This window comes from Zonotrichia leucophrys, chromosome 3, assembly GCF_028769735.1.
Source record: "Zonotrichia leucophrys gambelii isolate GWCS_2022_RI chromosome 3, RI_Zleu_2.0, whole genome shotgun sequence".
Classification (NCBI taxonomy): Eukaryota; Metazoa; Chordata; class Aves; order Passeriformes; family Passerellidae; genus Zonotrichia; species Zonotrichia leucophrys.
This window is the reverse complement of record NC_088172.1, coordinates 14,606,056-14,626,668: the sequence shown is the minus strand read 5'-3', so window position 1 is coordinate 14,626,668 and position 20,613 is coordinate 14,606,056. Positions and strand designations below refer to the sequence as shown.

At 35.6% G+C, this 20,613-nt stretch overlaps 1 protein-coding gene across 2 annotated transcripts in view; it reads right to left on the bottom strand.

The window, feature by feature from the left end:
• Window positions 1–1,631: 1,631 nt before the first annotated feature.
• BCKDHB (branched chain keto acid dehydrogenase E1 subunit beta) overlaps window positions 1,632–20,613 on the bottom strand; it is a 109,107-nt gene continuing 90,125 nt past the window's right edge. The window contains exons 10-11 of one of the 2 annotated variants that reach the window (XM_064707447.1): window positions 7,351–7,503; window positions 1,632–2,060 (exon numbers count right to left, since the gene is read on the bottom strand). In XM_064707447.1, coding sequence (XP_064563517.1) covers window positions 7,363–7,503 — 141 coding nt within the window. In that variant the 3' untranslated portion in view covers window positions 1,632–2,060; window positions 7,351–7,362. Of the gene's footprint in view, window positions 2,061–4,510; window positions 4,649–7,350; window positions 7,504–20,613 lie in introns of those variants that run through there. The other variant, XM_064707448.1, reaches the window with a different exon arrangement.

Genomic DNA, 20,613 nt, shown 5'->3' with positions numbered 1-20,613 from the left:
CCTCTCAGTGAAGATCTCAGGACCCAGCAATAAACTTTGTACCATAAGTATTTCCAAAAACTGGTGTTAAATGAGCATGACTAGGTAGATTACTAATTTTCTGGACTATCAGCAAGGAGTAGTGACATGATTTTTCCTTTAGGAGTTACTTAGTGTGAAACAATCATTGCCCAGGTTAAATCTGAGAATAAAATTAGGAGACCTAACCGGTTAAAACCCAGAAAATATGACTTGTCTTTGGATTTTATTATTAGGAAACTTAATAAGAAACAGTTATTTGTATGTACCAGCATACACCTTCCCATCCAGTTTAGCACTGTAAGTCATTTTTCTGTAGCACGCACTTAAACAGCCTCCATCCTTGAGCACAGGTTATGTGAGTGAATACTGCCATCTAGGCAGGCTTTTGGAGGCAGCACCTCCAAAAGAACACTAATCCATGTTTGCCAGGGAAAAATATTCTATTATCCAAAACAGAGGAGAAAGGAACAATTTTTATACTATTAAAACCAACACAACACCAGTCACCGAAAACACAAAACCTGCCCCTCAACCAGATTGTAGCAGTCCACATTAAGAGCAAATATTTTCTACATGTTTATTAAGAAATATATTATTTCAAATATCAATACAGGAAACCTGAATTTAAGCTTTGTACTACATTAGAAATCACTTTTTTCTGTGAAAACTGTAAATACAAAGTATATTTTGTTAAGACTATTAATTACCAAAGTACATTTTACTAAGGCAGTACTTTATATGCTTTGAAATACAGTAACAGTACATTTTTAGGAGACAGTTACTAAAATATCTATTAATGTTTTACAAAGACAGAAATAATTTTTAAAACCATTTTTCTTCATATGACCAAAATAGCTTCCATCCAGCAAAAAAAAATATAAAGTATGTAATGCGCCTATCTTATTTCAGACAATAAACAAGTTCTATACATGGCATTTACAGGAGACATACACAATTTGACAACAATCTCATTTTGACTGGATACATTAAGAACTAGCTTCATTATCAAGTGTGAAATTCTTTAGGGAATGCACAAACTGTGAAGACAGAATCTTACAAAAAATGGTAAGACCTGAAAAGATGACAGTTTAGCACTTTCCATAGATCCACTGATATTGAATGTGAAATTATCCTCCTCAAGTTCCTCCCCGGTGTGTTTCACCTGTCTCCTTGAGGATTGCCCTGAGCAGGTTTGTGTACAAAGGTATTCTTCTTTCTCTGAGAAAGACCCTCCTGAACAATCACAGAAATGTGATTATCTGGCTACAGCCCTCCATCTCCTCAACCCCCCCCAGTTCTTCCCCTATTCAGTAAGAAGCAATGCAGCATGAGATTGATTTGTACAGAGAGCAAAGCAGGCAAAAAGAAGAGGAATTGCTTTTTGCCTAGCTGCTTAGTAGCAAACACATTCCAGTTCTAGAAGGAAGGATATTGCAGCAAAGATGTATCAATTAAGCCTCTACCTCACAGCAGCAAGGCAACAAAAGCTCTCCTCCCCTCTCAAGAAAAATGCAGAAAGGGAAATCAGTATTAGGGACTATTTTGCATGAAGCCACTCAAGTAAAACACTGATGCCACCAGGTAAAGCAGGTCTCTATCACACAAGTTGGTCTGGCTGTGTAAGGTTTATTGTGTTGAAAACAGTCACATTCAAATAACTTCTTTGGGTTCTTCCAAAACAATAGCAAAACGAAGAGACTACATGAGCATAACATGTTTTATTGAATAAAATTCTGCTTCTAATATTTACACAGTGAAGTCTAGATGTAACCTAGTGAAGCACGGCAATGTGCAATTTTCATTCAACATCTGGAATATCTTTGAATACATCTGAAAGTACTTACTGTAACAATCACCTGCCCATCACTGATTTCATAATTAAGGAAAATTTGAACTTGCTGAAGAATAGCCAAGATGAACATTCAGGATAGCTGAGTTAAAAGAAAAGTCTGCTATGTAAATTCCAAACCCAAAAGATCTGATTAAATGTCAAGAGTTTTGAAGGCAGCTTCTGTATTTCCCTGTTGTTCTTCTCCTCTCTGCAGAAAAAGATGACAAAATAAATTATAAATCTGAAGACTGAAACTAATATCTGCACATTAAACAGACAGCTCACTCCAGGGTAATCTTAGTTTTTAAATTCATAATGTCCTAACTTCAAGGTGTATGAACTAAAACAAATTACTATCAATTACTTACTGATTTTGTATTAAATACTATTTCATGTCTGCCAGGGTAGACCCACAGAAATTAGAAATGCTGCAAATGATACGTAGAGTCAGCACAGCACACCACTAATTATTGCCATTTACTCAAAGAAATTTATGATGAACTACCTTCCCTCCTACTCTAGAATGGTCAGCATTAAATGTTTTGTATTTTTTCTACTAGATATACTCTCATTCTACTATTACAGAGAAGAGGGGTCTGGTAAAGAAACTATAGGCAACACCTTTCCTGTTTACAGGGATTTTTTTAAGATAATTTCATTATTGATCTTGCTTGAGTTCTCAGCAATGTCTGAATGCAAGTATAGATTTGCAGCAACCATACTAACAGTCTAACTCATAGCTCTAGTAGAGTGGTATCTTATATGTGGACTACTCACTTGTAAGAAAGACATGATTCACTGACCACCTGTATGATTTTTGTCATCCAGAAGGAAAGGATTATAAACCAGGAATGTTGTGTCCTACCCAAGTTTCTAGAGGTTGTTTTATTCTAGTGGGTTACAGATAGCTCTTATTAAGCAGGCAGTCTTGTCTGCCACATTTTTGATTTATGTATTGAAAGAAACAGGTTGTTAGTCCCAGGTTAAAAAGATCTTGCACAGTCTCTCATATCTTATTTACCAAACAGGGAGAGAAAGTACAGTTGTCCTGTCCTCAAGCTAACCTGTATGAAGTCCTGCCAAACAGCCAGGAGTGCAAGGAAGACACAATTACTAACTAAAGTACCTTCCAGGTCCCTTCCTGTTTCCCAGCACAACCAATTTCAACTGCATGCTCGGAAGGAAAAATAAATTTAAATCAGCCCCATAAGATCCCCTAACATCACCTAACCTTTAAGCACCAAGATTAAACTTCTCATACAATAGTTCTGCAATGAAGTTCAGTGTGCTGCATTTTTAGAGACTAAGTTTGTATCAGTAACAGTGGCTCTCCATGAACACACACACTCTTATGGAGGTAAAGTGAAACCTAGCTTTAAAATTCAGAATTTGACAAGAAAACAAAATATACAAATGTGGTAGTAAAAGCTGCAAAATTAACAGAAATGCACTTAAATACCTGCCATTTCGATGCTACAGTCAGCCTTCAATGTATTTGTGAACAAGAGCATATTTTATAAATCTTGTCACTGTTTTCTTTGGTTTCATGGCTATCTTCTGTTTCTTCTTTTAGGGTTCTTTCCCTCCTCAAACAAACAGCCAGACATTGTTCCATTTAACCAGGAAATGTATATCCATCCTAATCTCACTGCTTTTTTATCTTTATCTGTTTTCCAACTACAGAGAGTTATCTGGAGCACAGCTGCCTATCTGGAAGCTATTTCTCATATACCTAACATCGCTAGAAATTTTAATAACTGAGGAGCTGCTGAAAGACAGAGACTTTGCTCTTGCCTGTCTCGTTGGTGAGGTACACAGGACACATTAACAAACACTGTCTTTACGCAGGAAATCCATCTGTACTGACAAACTCAAGATAAGCAACTACCTGTGTGTGAAATGCTGTCAACAGAGGCTGAACAAAACTAAATGTACATTAAGATAATAATGCTAACTTTAGAAATTATTAACCACAGTACCCAGACATTTTTACTTTTCTAGTTCTCTCTCCCCTATCCCACTGGGGGGAAATGAGAGAGGCTGTGTGGGGCTGTGTTGCCAGCTGGGGTTAAACCACAACACCAGCTTGACCACTTCTGTAACTCAAAAGCCAATCCTACACCCATCTTCACCTCAGGGAAATCCTAGCTGCCCTGTCTCTCCAACAGTAGGACAGGAAGGGGTCCAACCCCTCTAACATCCAGAAGGACTGGCTGTGCTCAAATCCACACAAACTGTATAACCATTTCTTAGAGTAACATATGAGATGGTTTGGAACACTTAAATTCATCACTGCACCAATGGCAAGTAACAAATGTTACCATGAGTACAAAAATAAGCAAATATAAAGCAATCCTTTAATTTCTTAGAAACGTAAGTGAGCTACCTTACAGGCAAACTCTGTGGAGTTGACAGCAGAATGGAGGTCTGTTGCAACTGCTGTGTCAAGTATGTAAGACCAATGTATAGCAGACAGGGAACATTAATGTTCTCTCATAGAAAAACACAGAAAAACTTTGAGCAGCTCGTTCTGTGACACTAACATCTAGTCACACCAACCAAAATATATGGTGCTACGGGCCTCAACATCTGGGTGTTTTGTTAGACAAAGCAGAAAGCAGAGTCTTCTGTGTCTTGACACTGTTTTTCAGACAACCTCTAATAAACCTGCTCCTTAACATGCTAAGTCCAGGCAAATTTTTTAGACCAGGGTCAGTGTGGATTTCCAGCGTCGAAACTGGGTTGTGCGCAAATTCGATGCCATCTCAGAATCCATTTTCCCTTCACTTTACCATCCTACAGAGGAACAGGGGGTTAACTAAGTCTCTGAACAAACAAATGCCCTCAGTTTGTCCCCCTTTTTTTATAGAGGACCAAAGGTTTGGTCCTTTGGTTTCCTCTGAAAAGGAACAAATCAGAGGCTATCTAGCATGAGCCAGTAACTTGCCTCGAGGAACAGATACAACCAAACCATTCTCCTTATGTAAGATACCCTGACTTTGCTACAGAGGTGCCAAACAAAAAAGGAAATAAATCTTTAATGGGGTTACTTCAACCCAGAACAAAGGCAAGGACAACTGTTATAAAAAGAAGAGCACTGATTACATATTCTACAAAAAATATGACAGGTCCGAAAACAGCTTTACTTTTAATTCCAAGGAAATGAGATGCACTAAGAACTGCATCACCAGCTGGGCAAGGGAGGGGATTGTCCTGCTCTGCTCTGCACTGGGGCAGCCTCACCTCCAGTGCTGGGGGCAGTTCTGGGTGCCACAATGTAAGAAAGACATTAAACTATCAGAGAGTGTCCAAGGAGGGCAACAAAGATGGGGAGGGGCCTTGAGGGGAAGCTGTGTGAGGAGCAGCTGAGGGCACTGGGCCTGTTCAGCCTGGAGGAGACTGAGGGGAGACCTCACTGCAGTTACAGCTTCCTTGTGAGGGGAAGGGGAGGGGCAGGCACTGATCTCTTCACTCTCATTATAAGGCAGGACTAAAGGAAACAGCATGAAGCTGAGTCAGGGAAGGTTTAGGTTGGATATCAGGAAAAGGTTCTTCACCCAGAGGATGAGTGGGCATTGGAACAGGAAACTTAGAGAAGTGATCATAGCACCAAGCATGACAGAGTTTAAGAAGCATTTGGGACAACAATCTTAGGCATGTGATGGGACTCTTGGGATGTCTTCCCCAGGGCCAGGAGTTGGACCCAATGATCCTGATGGTTCCCTTCCAATTCAGCATATTCTGTGATTCTGTGAAATGCTCTGGTACGTCAGTAATAAGCCATTTTTGAGAAAAGTAGAACTACATTATTTTTTGCAGAAACTGCATCACTGGTAGCAATCCCATTTCTCATACAGAAACTCTGCTTTTGAAAGAAACAAAGAGAGCAGAAACAAAAAAGTCTCCTGAAAGTAACTCTGGGAGTTGGAGATGAGGGTTTGAATCCTTTCTTCCTGAGACAGGGTGGTGGGGTAACTCTAAGAAGGGGTTTAGTCTTCAATCTTTGACTTACAAGACCAATGTTTTTATAAACTATTAGAGTTAATTAGAGTTTGAGTAGTTTATTTTCTAGGGTGGCCGTAAGGGGGAATAAAACTAGGATGATTGTGAAGTAAGTGAATGAGGCTAGTTGGCCAATGATGATGAATGGGTGTTCTACTGGTTGGCTGCCTAGTCAGGTTAGAATGAGGATGTTAGCAACTAGAATTCAGAATAAGATTTGTGATAGAGGGCGGAAAGTTATTGATCACAGTTTTGATGTGTGTAGTAATGGAGTGAGGAACAGGACAAGGATTGAGGCGGCTAAGGCTAGTACGCCTCCGAGTTTGTTTGGGATGGATCGGAGAATGGCATAGACAAATAGGAAGTATCATTCTGATTTGATGTGGGGAGGGGTTTAACATTATGGTATTGGTAACCTTCTATCCATGGTTCTAAATTTAATTCACAGTTTAATATAGAGGTAAAACAGACAGAAGAGGGCACCCGTCATTTAGGGCCCACCTTGGCCCTCCTGTCTTTGGGGTCAACAGCTAAAAATCCCTTGCCCGTCCATTATAGTTTCTGTTGTTTTCTTCTTCTCATTTCTCATGCACAAGATCCATCAAGACTATATCTCAAAAACCAGGTTACTTTGTTCAGTTAAAGGAAGCACAGAATACACTGTGTTAACATATTTTCTAAACGCTTAAACTTTGGTCATTATACACCGGAAGTTCTCCCACAGCACAATTCTAAATCCTCATCAGCCCACTCCACAGTCAAATGTTACTTAGTATAATATTATAATGAAAAAAAAGATGTTACAGACTGTGAGTAACAGACACAGGAATATGTGTTATTTCAGTGTCTTTGCACTCTGCAAACAGCAATCTTCAAGCTTGATCAAATTACACTGAAGACCGTAAAGAAAAATTATTTTTATAATTAATATTAAACAGCAGTACTTCAACAGAACTGTAAGACACTACAGATGCTTCATGTATTTCCAATGGTTTGTGTGTGTTTACAATACAGGGCCAATATTCAGAGTAAACTGGGTGTTATTTGTACATTGCAGGATTACAGGCCACACTGAGGACTGAAAAATTATAAAATTTAACACTATGGTTTGCCTATCAAGTAACTCTTGAGTATTCTAATAGAGATGAAAATATATTCTCTGCATAAGTATTCTTTTCACCCTTCACTTTATACTCTTTTCACTTCTCAAGATTCAAGACACTTAATTTTTTAAATTGATTATGCAAGGTAATTAACTTTAAACACTGATTTCAATGGCAGTAGTCAAAAATATTCAGATGCCTTTAAGACTGAAGGCCCAAAGCTGTAAGAGGCAATTCTTATTAAAAAGAATTAAATAAACTAATAAATTAAATAAACAATTTAATAATGAATAAATTAATTAAATAAACAAGTAGTACTATAGGCCCAAACCTTACAGTAATCCTGTCAGAACCCTTGCAGGTAACCTGTCAGTACAAGCTGTTATTCCTCACCTGTACTATTGCTCAGTAGTTAATCATTCTTCTAAGAGCATCATAGCATTTCCATTTGTCTGGGATGTAGAAAGGCTCAAAGATGTGAGGGAAGGGAGTGTCATAGCCACATACTCTTGCAATAGGAGCTTCTAAATTCAAAAAGCATTCCTCCTGTTAACAAAAATACAGAATAAATGTTAGTGAGTTCATTCTTTTCAGGAGTCTTGAATCACAAATTGGGGTCATATGAACTTTGCCAGACAGACAGTCCTGGAACCTCAGAAGTTCTATTTATATCACTGAATAAGTAGTCATAACCAGAATAGTCTTCCTCTTGCACAAAGGTCCTAATTAAAAATACAAATCATATTAATGTTATTTTCATTCTCTGCATGTGTGCTGCATTAAATCATAGCCAGATTATATTTAGTACATCTGCTATACATTCAGACAACTCCTGCCAAGAAACAAATATTTTAGGAGCAAAGGAGTAAGAGTCTCTTTCCTGTGCCACTTTTAAACATATAGAAAAATGATATAATCTAAGAGTGCATATTATTTCTTGGATAAAGGAACATAATATTCAAAATTCTTTCAACTCTTAGATTATTAAGGCTCTGTCTAAGCATTAAGTAGTTAGGAAAAGAAGTAGATTTGCATATCTCCAACCTTTCAGTCAAATCCATGCTGTACTCAACCCCCCACAATTTGTGTTCTACTTGGAGATCAGATTTGATAATGATTCACAATGTTTCATTACTTGACCTAGAAGAGCACAAAATATTACAAACACCACATTAATTTGAAAGTAACCTGTAAATATGTAACATTATCAGCCTTAATAACCAAATAAATAGTAGGGTTTCCATCTTCTTATTCTGAAGTGCCAGAATGATGGCATGGACCACAAATACCTGCGAGAAGTAGATGTAGAAATAACTTAGCCAGACCAAACTGATGTTGATGCTGATTTTCAGCTCCCTTTTCTCCCCATATCATTAGTATAGGTATTTGCTTTCCAAAGCAGACAAATGAAGTGATAAAACATATCTCATCCTGGTCTCTCCTTTATGGCGTGCAGCAACTGAGAAATCCTGGCCAACTTCCCCTGTACTTGGCTCAGCAAAATGGAAGATGAAGTATTATCTACCGGTCCTTTTCCGCCAGGCCCACAGGGAAAACAGTTAAAAAGGTTTTCTACAAATGCTTGAACGAAAAGTTAAAATGCTTTTCTACAAACGAGTGCCAAGTATTTTCTCAGACTGATGAACTGTTTTGAACGCACGTTGCCTTGCAGTCCATGGCAGCCTAATTCCACTTACTGTGCTTTCTATACATCACTGTTTGGCAGTATAGAAGGTACTGGTAACACACTGAGATCTCAACCTTTCACTCCAGCATTGTGAGATGGGTTTTTCTGGACAATGAACCAAAGTAAAAAGTCCAAGAAGTCATGTGATTGCACACAGTATCAATTACACTTCATAGTGCATTAATTCACCTAGAAAACTTCACACTCTGAGTAGGTCTGAGGTAAAAGATAAAGGCAAACAATATAAATATTTTTGAGCTCAATTTCTAGGCACTCTTTTCTTTGCAAAGCAAAAGATTCACATCAGCACAAAACCCTGGAAAGCAGAGTGTAGTAAGTCCTTTATCTGTCCATGAGATAGATCATGATGTCCTACTCTGACCTGCTGTCAAGGGTAATTTTGATACTAAACAGACCTTGATTCCCATGTTGTAACTGACCAGTAAGACAAGACAATAGATTTTGGACCATCCCAAAACTGACTGCCCAATCCACCTGCCAGTTGCATTACACCAAAACACGCAAGGCTCTCAGCCCTGCAGTGCTGTTTTCAAGTGCCCAACACAGACCACTATCTAGAAGACAGACTGTTTAAACAAACTGATATCTCCCCAGGAAAGATATTAGGAAAAAACTTTAAACTTAAATGGTTTTGGAAGTAAAGTAGTAGGCATGGGATTTCTGGTTCAGTGTAAAATGTTTAGTTTTGAAAACCTGTATGAAAAAGTCATACTCTATCAGCACAATATCCATAACCTCCAAAATTCAATTAAAGTAAAAAATTATTATTTTGTTAGAAAAGTGTTTATGAAACCAACAGCTATAGTTATTAGTTCAATCTATTGAAAATTTTTTAATGTAAAAAAATCCAACAAAACATTAAATTGCTGTTCTTGCCCTGCTTCCTAACTGCAGAAGCCAAATTCTGGCCTCAGTTATTCAATATGACTTTTGCCAATTTTCCTTCATTTGCTTGATTTTCACTGAAAGCTTTCTGGAAAATATATTATTATATTAAGATATAAAGGCATATAATTGGTCACATAATTCTAGTTGAACATTCGCTGCTTAATACACTCTCATTAAGACTTTTCAAAACACCTTAAGAGCACAGGTCACAATAAAAATGTGTTTTTGAAATTCACAGCAATCAGTCAAATGTATCACACATGCAACACTTTAAAACAATCACATGCCTTGATTTTGTAGAATAGGACCTAAAAACAAGGACTTGCTGGATGTTACATAATTGTATGTGAAATGGATCCTCCAGTATGTGGTACACTCAATCTATTTCCCCAAATTACAATGTCTCAGTATGCTAATATAGAAAATTTTATCCACGTTTCTTTTAGCTTTATTTAAAAGCATATTTTACTTTTATCAGAGATACAGGTACTCATTGCTCAATCAGGGTTCTGAGTTAAAAACTCTTAAAAATCTTTGAATGAGAACTGCAGACATTTACAGAGATATATACTTGTACAAAAAGGATAAAATAAAAAATCAAGTCCATTATTGGGCATTACTGAAAGAAAACATTACTCATCCATCTGCAATGTATGGAAAAATAAAGCAATCTCATCTGCTGTTTGGAGTAAGTGCTTTCAGGCATCTAGGCAAGAAGAAGATAGTTAAGAGGTTTTTTTTGCTCCAGCCTGTCTTTCCTCTGAAGGGAACCTCTACAATTCTACAGTCACAGTAAAAAGATCTTCAAATGCAAACACTTTGGTAAGTAAGTACTGGTAAATGAGACTATTTAATGCATAGCTGGCAAATCAAGCAAATTCAAACTTGGTCTTTCCCCCATTTCAATCCTACTTTATTTTTTTCTATATTTTGGATCTATTTCATTTACCCCTGTAGCTGGCATGGATTAAAATCCATAAACAGGATTTTTTTTATTGTTTTTAATTTCTGTTGTGTGTATAATACTTCCTAAGTGAGAAAGCTTTCCTTTAAAAATAAATTACTTCTGCTATATATTATGTCCTCAGAGTCTCTCCCACACTATTCTTATTTTGCAATACTAGAAGTACCCCAAAAATTAACAGCTACTAAAATTCCAAAAGGCATCTACATGAGACTACTGATTTTACAACTCCTTCTTGAGTACAGGAATTTACTTCATGAAGGATGATAAACAAAAAGTTTATATAAAAGGCTAATATGAATACCATGAGTTAGATGGAACTCTTGATGTTTATTGTGGTATTACAGCTATTATAATAAAAAGAAGACTAAACATAAAGTCCATTACACAAGGCAAACTGTAGGAGCATTCTTCATGCAGGAATACTCATTTTTTGGCTGACAATTACAACAAAATTTAGACTCAGAAATTCATTTGCAAATGAATTGCAGGATGCAAAGCTTTAATTAAATTGTGGTCAGTACTGTCAATTAGAACTCTGAATTTTGCCATCTCATCTACAGATTATAAAATTTTAAAAACCACGCATTTAATTAAAGAACTTTTCAGAGGGAAAACTTACTGCATCAGAGTTCAGTTTCTGTTCTGGATTTTTATTCAGATTTATTTATGCTGTTTCCATGAACTCAATTGTGGGGCTTAAACAGTTAAGAAAATTTATTTCAGACCACTTTTTTGTGATTCTTACATCTATATTATCAATTACTTCCACATACAGATTTTCAACAGTAAATTACCTATTATTTAAAAAATAAGATTAAACCTATTATAGGTTAATAATGAACACGGAAATCTCATTTATAATAAAATCTGTTCTTTAACTCATAACTTATATTTTCAAAAGAAGCTTTCCAAAGACATTTTCAATCAAGTCCCATTTTATAAAATGTGGATTTCATGCAATAAAGCTGACACTAAATAAAGACTAAACGTCTTTTTCCTTGGTTTCTGCTTAAAAATGTCTTATTTTAAAAATCTACTTTTTATAACAGAAAAATCAAACGTCTTCAGTTTTCACGTTTCTCAGTTGCAGTACAATACCTTCCTTTACAGCTGCAAGCACCAAATGCCACACATTTTAAACACAATTTGCTTTGATAACAAATATATGTCACATTCCTATGAACAGTCACTTCTACGAGCTACATAAGTACTATACAATGCACCCACGAGATATTCTCAAGTTGAGATATGAGTAGAGAGAGTGATCTATACATTCTTTCTTCAGAGGAATTTTTTTTCCAACAGCTTAGCCATTTTTGTCTTAAAGTACTTTTATAAATCTTTTCCTGATAGTTACAACCATGACACAATTTTTCCTCAGAGAACTCCGCAGATGTATGTTATAAACTTTTAACTTCTATCAAATATTTTTCTCCTGTTCAAATCACTCTAAGACTATATAACTTAGCACAGATTAATAATAATCCATTTTATTTGTTATCAATTCTTTGAATATATGTATCTTGTCAAATACATAAAAATTGTTAGCTGCTAAAATTATTCATTTTGTAATTGCCAAAAGAGATCATACTTTTACTTACAAAATACTTCAGTAATTATAAAACAAAGAAAAATTTAGGGGAAAAAAATGTCCGTTCTGTGTAATTAATTGCCTTGTTACCATTAAAATGTAATTAACTGCAAATATTGTCTTTGCAGTAATAAATCATATAAAAGAGTATTTATAGAATAATTCAAATTTATTCCATAAAAGATAAAGTATTATAACATAAAATGAACAATTCATACACAGGCTTGAAGATTGCTTTTAAATTTCATTTGAGACAGCTTAAAAAATGAATGGAAAAATCTTTAATTACCCAATACACAACCGGTATGGTCTATTAAATTTTCCTTATCAAGTTAACAACAGAACCACTCCAACAGACATTGACAGCAAGATCATTAACTTGAAGCTGTTGGCTGAGTTGTCTTGGTGGCAGACCTGCACAAAAAAATTGGCACTGCATTCCCAAGGTATTCACAATACCAAATGAAAAAAAAAGGAAAACCCACAAACCAAACAAACCCAAAACTTTATTTATGTAAAATAATTATCTTTTCAACAAGGAGGAAAATGAATAAAAAGTAATTTTTATTTCTTCACAACCTAATCCTGTGTTTTATGCAAAAAGTCAAAGACTTTCTATGAAAATACTATACCACTTAAATTGATTCTGGTAGAATCTAGGACTAGAATTGAAATATATTCAACTCAGAAGAACACACAGACAGGAATTAATGTCTTCCTGGTAAATGTATAATTTGCATTGTTTGGGGAATGAGGTGCAGCAGCCAGTACAATTCTTCTCCACAAAATAACGGGCACAAGACAGATACACTCCAGAGGATGTGGAATGACTTGCAGATTATGGAATATGCTACTTTAAATTAACCATAAGAATGTCTTCTGGCAAGTCAAGTTTTTGATAATTAATTGCAATTCGCTAAATGATCACTTTCCATCTTTTTTGCTACAAATACTAGAAATACTATCTTTTTCCAAGGCAATTATGTTATGTATTATGTATGCAGAATATGACAAAATTATTCAAACAGAAGTTGTTCCTCTATATAGCAGCAAACCACCTTACAGCAAAGTTACTACAAATTCTGTTATTCTATAGGATATTCCAAGTTTCCTGTGCACTTTTTAAGTGGCAGTTACAAATATTTGCAGCAGGACCCACATATTTTCTAAAAGCATGCCCAAAACGCCAGAGCTAGAATGATTCCCCAGGCCCATGAGTATCTGAACATTCTTGCTTTTTTTAGCTACTTGGCATTACTAACTGATCTGTTCAGTAAATGATCCTGCAAACTTCTACACGTACAATAACATGGCTGGATAATCCAAGGGAAATCAACAGAGCTGAAGGGCCTGCACAAAATTATTCTTACGCGAAATTGTTTGCAGATCACAGGTCATTTTTCTGCATGAATGAGCAGCTGGTCTGTACAACAAACGTTTGTTAAGATTTGCAGTAAAGATTAACCTACTTCTAATTACTTCCTACCTTTTAATAACAAAGCTATGTAATCAAACTTTATACTTTTCGATCATCATTTATCACCTACCATTCTAATTACTTATTTAAGTATTTTGTGAAAACATCTTCTGGTTAAGCTCAGCATGCCAAAAGTGACTGGAAGGATTTGCTGCTAAGAGTTTTAATACTCAGTGAGTGGTATTTTTATTTTTACAGCTGTTGAGGCAGCTGAGAGATTCTTGCAAAGACAGCCTTGTCAGTCTACGTATCTGGCACAGTAAAATTCTCGTAGAAGTATTTCGCTCAACACACACTAATGAACTTCAAAGGAAATGCAATTTCAGCTGCTGTTACCAAACAATTTAAACCAGCACATTTCCCTTTTCATACTGAAGCATTTGCATTTTGGGACAGCACAGTGAGAATGATGCTGTCAATGTGACTGTCACCAATTCCTTCCCCAGGGCAAACCTACAGCTTGGCCAGGCAGCCAAGGCACAAATACAAAGGAATTATCCCATCGTCTCATCAAAAGGTTAGGGCTTACCTCATATCTTTCCAGAATTTTTTACATGATCACCTTTGAAAAACAGGCTCAGAGTGGAAGGGATTATTAGATCACATAAAGATATACGGAATTTCATGCTGAATTATTTAAACCAAGTCATCATTTTACTTATAAATTCAATTTATCGGAAGACGCTTCATGGTTCAAGCCCTTGGGTAGAAGAATTCTAGTGAAAAGCTTCAAGTTAATAATAAATATTCTCTCATACAAAGGCAAAATTAACCGTTATGAAATTGGACTGGTGAGAATAGACACAATTTTTATTATACAGAAAAAGTTTTAAAAGTTGGAGAAAAATGTAATGAGGTTTTAATATAAAGGTTTGTGCAAAAAATTACTCAGAAATACTAAAATAATTATATTAGAGACTGAGCTTTTGGGTACAGGTTAAACTAAAAAGCATGAAATAATTATTTCACCAAATTTCTTAGAGTAATTAGCTTTTCTTCTTTCCTGGAGAGATGCAATTTTTTATAGTTTTGATCATTCTACACTTCATTTCCTAAATTATATTCAAACAGGCTATATTGATATTACAGTGTAATGAAAAATTGCCATCAAAACAAATGAAAACAAGACCTCTAGGAAAATAAGAAATTAATACTTCATTAATTTTTGCAGCTATAAATAGTCAATGCAACTCTGTTACAAAAGTCCAAGAAATGGGCTGCAAATTAAACATTTTTATTTTAAAATGTTTAATAAGACCATAAACAGTTCACATTACATCTCTTAATTTAAAAACTGATCCAAAAATGAAGACAAAGAATAACATATTTTGGAGGCTATTAAATTTCGAGTTTCTTTTATGCCAGAAAAAATAGTTGAAAATTATTGCCCTGATTTTGAGGAGTCGATGAAATGCATGTATAAAAACAAATGTGTGGGACCTGCGACATATTCAGCAATATTACACACAGAAATACAGATAACAGAATTAATTATTTTTACACAAGAGAGAAGCATAACATAGATGTCAAATGTTTATTTTAGGAGTCTCACTGAAGTTTTCATTGGATTAAGCCCAAGTATTTAACTTGGTCTATGTTTTTGATCATTTAAATAAATTTCTTAAAATGGTTATGTGAACTTTATTTTTATGCTAAATCATTTACACAAATTTAATTTTCACCCCACTAATGAACTTACTGTTTTTAAGTTGAAACTATAAATCTTTTATATAAGCTAACATATGTCTTCTATCAATGTTATCAATTGTACAGTGAAATTTCTTAAAGAAGAACAAAGTAAAATACCGACACAGCTGCCTTAGTTACTGTGAAGCACCTCTCATCATTTTCTTCATTTCTGTTTCAGTTAGCACTCAACATAAAATTGCCATTAATGAAATGCAAAAATAATCTATTGGTAGTACTGCAGAAGGAAAATTGCAATAGAGTTCACACTGAGATTTTTTTTTCCGCCTATATGTCTGCTAAACAATAAAAAAAAGTGCTTCTCTCATGCAAGTACTTGAGAGAAATTCTCAGTTTATTCACTAAAATTTTTGCAGAACTCGATCCATCAGGACTCTACTGGACTAGACATCTGTAACAAATTACATTCAATAGCACAATACATAAAATCAGAATATCATAAATATAAAACAGAACTATAGTACAAATTAATTTACTCTTTACAAGGTCTGATTTTATTAAGCTAATTATTACACAGCAATCCTAATTTACATCTGCCCTGAAAAAAAAAAAAAAACCACTAGTATTATGCTAAGGCAGGATTTTTTGACAATTAGTGTTCCCTATGTCAGATTTTTTTTTTTAATTTATTTTTAACATAGTTCTTGAAGTACATTGGGATTCTGGCTTCATCCAGTACTGTGATTGTACAGTAGCACAAACTCTAACCTCCTGCAATCAGAGACTGTGATACATGACATACAAGAGGAAGCATAAAGGGAGAACCCAAAATGTAGAATTCTGTGAAAGTCTGGGATTTTATTTCCTTTGCTAGTGACCAAACTCACCACTGCTTGAGTCAGGCTTCCTGTCACCTAAAGCCACTACTGATGTCAGAAGTGAGGGATTAGGTGCACCTACACTGATGTGCTCGCCCAGCTGGGCAACCACAAACTCTAAGCACATTTTCAAACAGCAGTTATCCAGCCATGGACATTTCTGTGCCCACCAGCCCATATGCCTGATTTTCTCTCAACAAATGAGACCACCAGGCCGTGCACAGCTGAAGTTGGAGCTTTTTCCCCAGACTTCTGACAAAGAGTAAGGATATGAAACTTGGCAAGTTCTCAGAACTGAAGACCTGTCTTTGACATCACAGAAAGCCAGAGCTTCTACCACAAATTGATATTGATATATTTGACTGTATTGTACTGTATTGTGGTGATAATACTGTAATGTCGTTATTGCTTTTTTTATTCACACTCCTTCTGCGTGACAGGTCATCTTGAAACTCTTTTTCTAATTTCAAGTTATTCATTTCAGATCCATTCACATATAGTTTCCCCCCAGTATTACTTTAGCAAACACTTTTCTGCTGGTTACCTTTGTTTATTTTCCCAGTAAATTTATAAACAGGAGTTACATTCCTTTAGTCTTCCTTTTGAGAGTGGAAAGAAGGCAGGCACTATTAAGCTATTTTCACAGAGCAAGATCTCCACAGCTTCTGATGACCCTAACAGCTCCTGACTCATGTCACCTAGCTTCAATACTTATTTTAAAAAACTAGTTCACTACACCACTGTCTTCTGCAACAAAATAAGTCCCTACCATTTCTACCATAAGGACCTCTCCTAACACACTTGTCTTTTTATCCACCTGCAGGATACATAACTGAGCTGAAGCCAACTGATACACCAGCTCTTCCTCTTTCACCCAACAAATCATTTATAGGTTTATGCTTAAAAAAGTTAGGAGTTCCTAGCCATGCAGAAACTCTGCCTCTGAGACCCTCCAGATTGCCCAGGTTCATTATAGGATTCTAATTTTTACTATATCAAAAATAGACTGACTTTGTGCCTTCAGAATTCTGGGGTTTAAACTAAGAAACTAAAAGAATGTTAAGATCTAACTAAGTCTTTAAAAATGCTTCTCTCTACAACTTGGTAATATTTTTGAGAGCCCACCATACCACAATCCCCACATCATATACCTTGCAGTTCTTGTACTGACATGATTTTGTAATGTCAGGATTTAATCTGTCAGGTTAATCTGCCACAATCTACAGTCACTGTATAAAGCCCAGCAATTCACTGACAAATTAAATTTCAAAAACGTGAGGCTGACAACATTTTTATCAGAGCACAACAACACAAGAAAATTAGTACTTCATGCTTTTAGAAGGGAATTATTTGTCAAGACTAAAACCAATATTCAAAAAAATCCAGCCAGTACAGAAGTTATTATGGGGCTTTTCTCACTGTATTTGGTGAGATTTTTCACTGGTCAGATGGTAGAAATACAGTCAACCAATCCTGCTAACAACAGTAAGAATGAAACATGCAGACACTGCAGATATGGGCTTAGATCACTAAAGATCCACTTTAAGTGTCTGATATACTTTTTCTTGATCAAGACAAGAAACATGTTCTCAAATGTCTTCTTTTGTGGCTGACTTTAAAAGAAGTCTTCAAGTAAAGTTCACACATAGCACTAGTTTCTTGGTTTATTTCTGCTATGAATTCAGGGATACTCCAGAAATTACGGGGTTTGTTGGCTTCATAGTTTCCTATCCACTGTAAAATCAATACTACTTTGAATACTCTACAAAAATAGAGGTTTAAGTATCTTTATCTGAACAGTATATAATTTTTCAAGGCATTTCTGCTTATTTTAGTGGTCATCACAAATTATGTAGAGAAAGAAAAGCTTAGCTTGTAGTGGTTAATAAACAACTTCAGCCTAGAAGACACAGTGAATGAACAGATCAAGGGCTGAGATTTGCTGCAGCACAATGACCAGCATGCTGAAATCCAAGTTGCTGCTGTGCAGTTTTCTTATTGAATACAACGGTTTCCTTTATTCAAACATCTTCTGAAAGTTTTCCCAATTATTTGATATAAGTTTCCTAAATTATTAAGGCTATTTTCAAGACTTCTTTCTTTCTGATTTCCCTCCAGCCAAAGAATTTTTAAGGGTAAAACAGGCAGTTTTGTGTAATTCATTAGATTGTTACCATTAAAAGTCAAGCAAAGCTATTTATGTTCTTAAAAGGGAGACAATTTTAGGAGACAATCAACAGGATCTCTAGCTCTCAGGCACTGCTAAAAAGTTTCAAATCTCTCCATAGGGATATTCACTCTAAAATTAAATGTACCATCCTTCGAAGATATTAATCCTTACTGACTATAAAGGAGGCCTGTAGGGCATAGATTGGAGATGCAATTTCAGATCAATCCCAACTTAGTCATAATTTAAAAAATTCAAATCCATGCCACCTTATAGCAGTGGCAATCTCTGACATGAAACAAATATTCACAATTAAATGAAATTATTGCAGAAGGTAGACTGCTACAAAATCTGTGGTACCCAGTAAGAGTGTCCATCAGTAACAGTGAAAGAGACAATGATATTGAAAAATCAATCCATATTTCCCTTTCTTTTCAGTCAGATCCACTGCCAAGTGTGGTAAAATCTTTATGGACATAAAATACAAGATGATATATATTGTCAGTACACAGACAGTGAAAAGTCTTCAGATCTTTCAAGTTTCTCAACTACCTGGAATTCAAAGCTGGTATAATATCTAGCTTTACAGATGAATGAAGATTGCAAGTAATCAAACATATAAAAGGAAAATAAATGCCATTCATTAGGTGACTTCTGAAATTACTCCTATAATTTTGGTAAACCCATTGGCTTCTGGAAACTTCTAAATCCATATATAATGTTACATATAGTACTCAGAGCCAAATGTTTCCCTCAACTAGCTCAAAACTCCATATGAAAATGGGGTAAATTCAAATCTTCCTACTCAAAGTTAAATCAGAATTTCAATCCTTAAACAACAGTACAAGTTTCTTTATAACTTGTGCAAAGATGGTAACATCCATATTTATTCACATAATCCCAACATGCTTACTTATAGAAGAAATCCTTTTCTTAGTAGTCTCAATATAGACAGCAATTAAATACACAGGAATTAGAAGGATTTTGCCTCAGAGGAAAGTAGATTTTTCAATTCTGGTTCAACCAAGTGGGACTCTTCTCAGAGAAAAGCTGCTAAAATTGTCTTGGTAAGGCAACATTGATGATGTAAATTGGTTTTTGAGTAACAGTAGGGCTACCTCCTCTGTATTACTTACCAGGCTCCTTGCACATCTGAAACATTTTCAATATATTCTGGAGACAAATTGCTTACCTGAAGCATTCTGAATAAATGGGAACAATTTTCTGACTCAACACATAGCAATAGATGGTGTTACAACTCATATTTCAGAGACATTTTGTCTCCTTTCACTTCTGCCCTTTGGGACTGAATAGAGGTAAATCCATCAATATATTTATTAGCATATAATCACATGAATTCCATCAATATCAATATATTTTGTGGTTGACTCAGACATATGCATATGCAGACTTGAACTTGATACCTACAATACACAGAATGTGTATTGTGACACCTACAATACACAACAGTCAATGCTTTTTATAACCAGTATTTCTTAATCTCAGCAAAACAATGTTTTTAATGTAAGGTGGTGGCCAGGCTAGCAAGAATCTGATGTTTGGAACCTAATCCTCCTCAAGTAAGGTATCTGAAGCTATTCTACAACAAGCAAATAAAAAATAAACAAACAAACAACAAAGTCTATTTTTTTAATTACTCCCATGAATAATAAATAACCACAGAGATGGGTAAAATTTGAAAGAGGGACATTCTCTTGTGGCACCCCAAAAGTCACAGTGCCACTGAGCAGCAAAGAAGGGAGATCAAGTAGGGCACTTCTGCCCATGGCCAGGGTGCTCATCTCAAGGGTGGCAGCTCCTCACATAAGGATTTCATCCAATGGACATGAACACAAAGCAGAAAACAGTCCAGGGAAGAAGCTCAAACTTTCAACCAAGAACTTCAGAAATTCCACCTGGAAAGACAGAACTAGGATTCCCTGAAAACCCTCCTGCTAAAACTGGCAAAAAGATTTGACATTGGCATTTTCTGACAGAACAGTATTTTGCCAAAAGGACCGCGATTAGGATCAGTCCTAAAATAAAGACAATTTCTTTTTGTGCTAAAGAATGGAAGTGTTACATGTAATTAGCTTCCTGCTTGATTGAAATAATAGATTGGCAGGGACTAAATATTAGCAGCCCCAGTGGAATTGGTTATTCCTCTTCCAGGTCCTCAGCAACATTCATCTGTCTCCTTCTCCTACCATTAATGTCTTGGATCTAACTCTGACTTACAGAGGTATTTAAATGTAAGAATCTGAACATCTTTTACAGTTCATCTTGAAGAAAAATATTGAAACTATGTTAGGCAAAGGGACACATACATCATA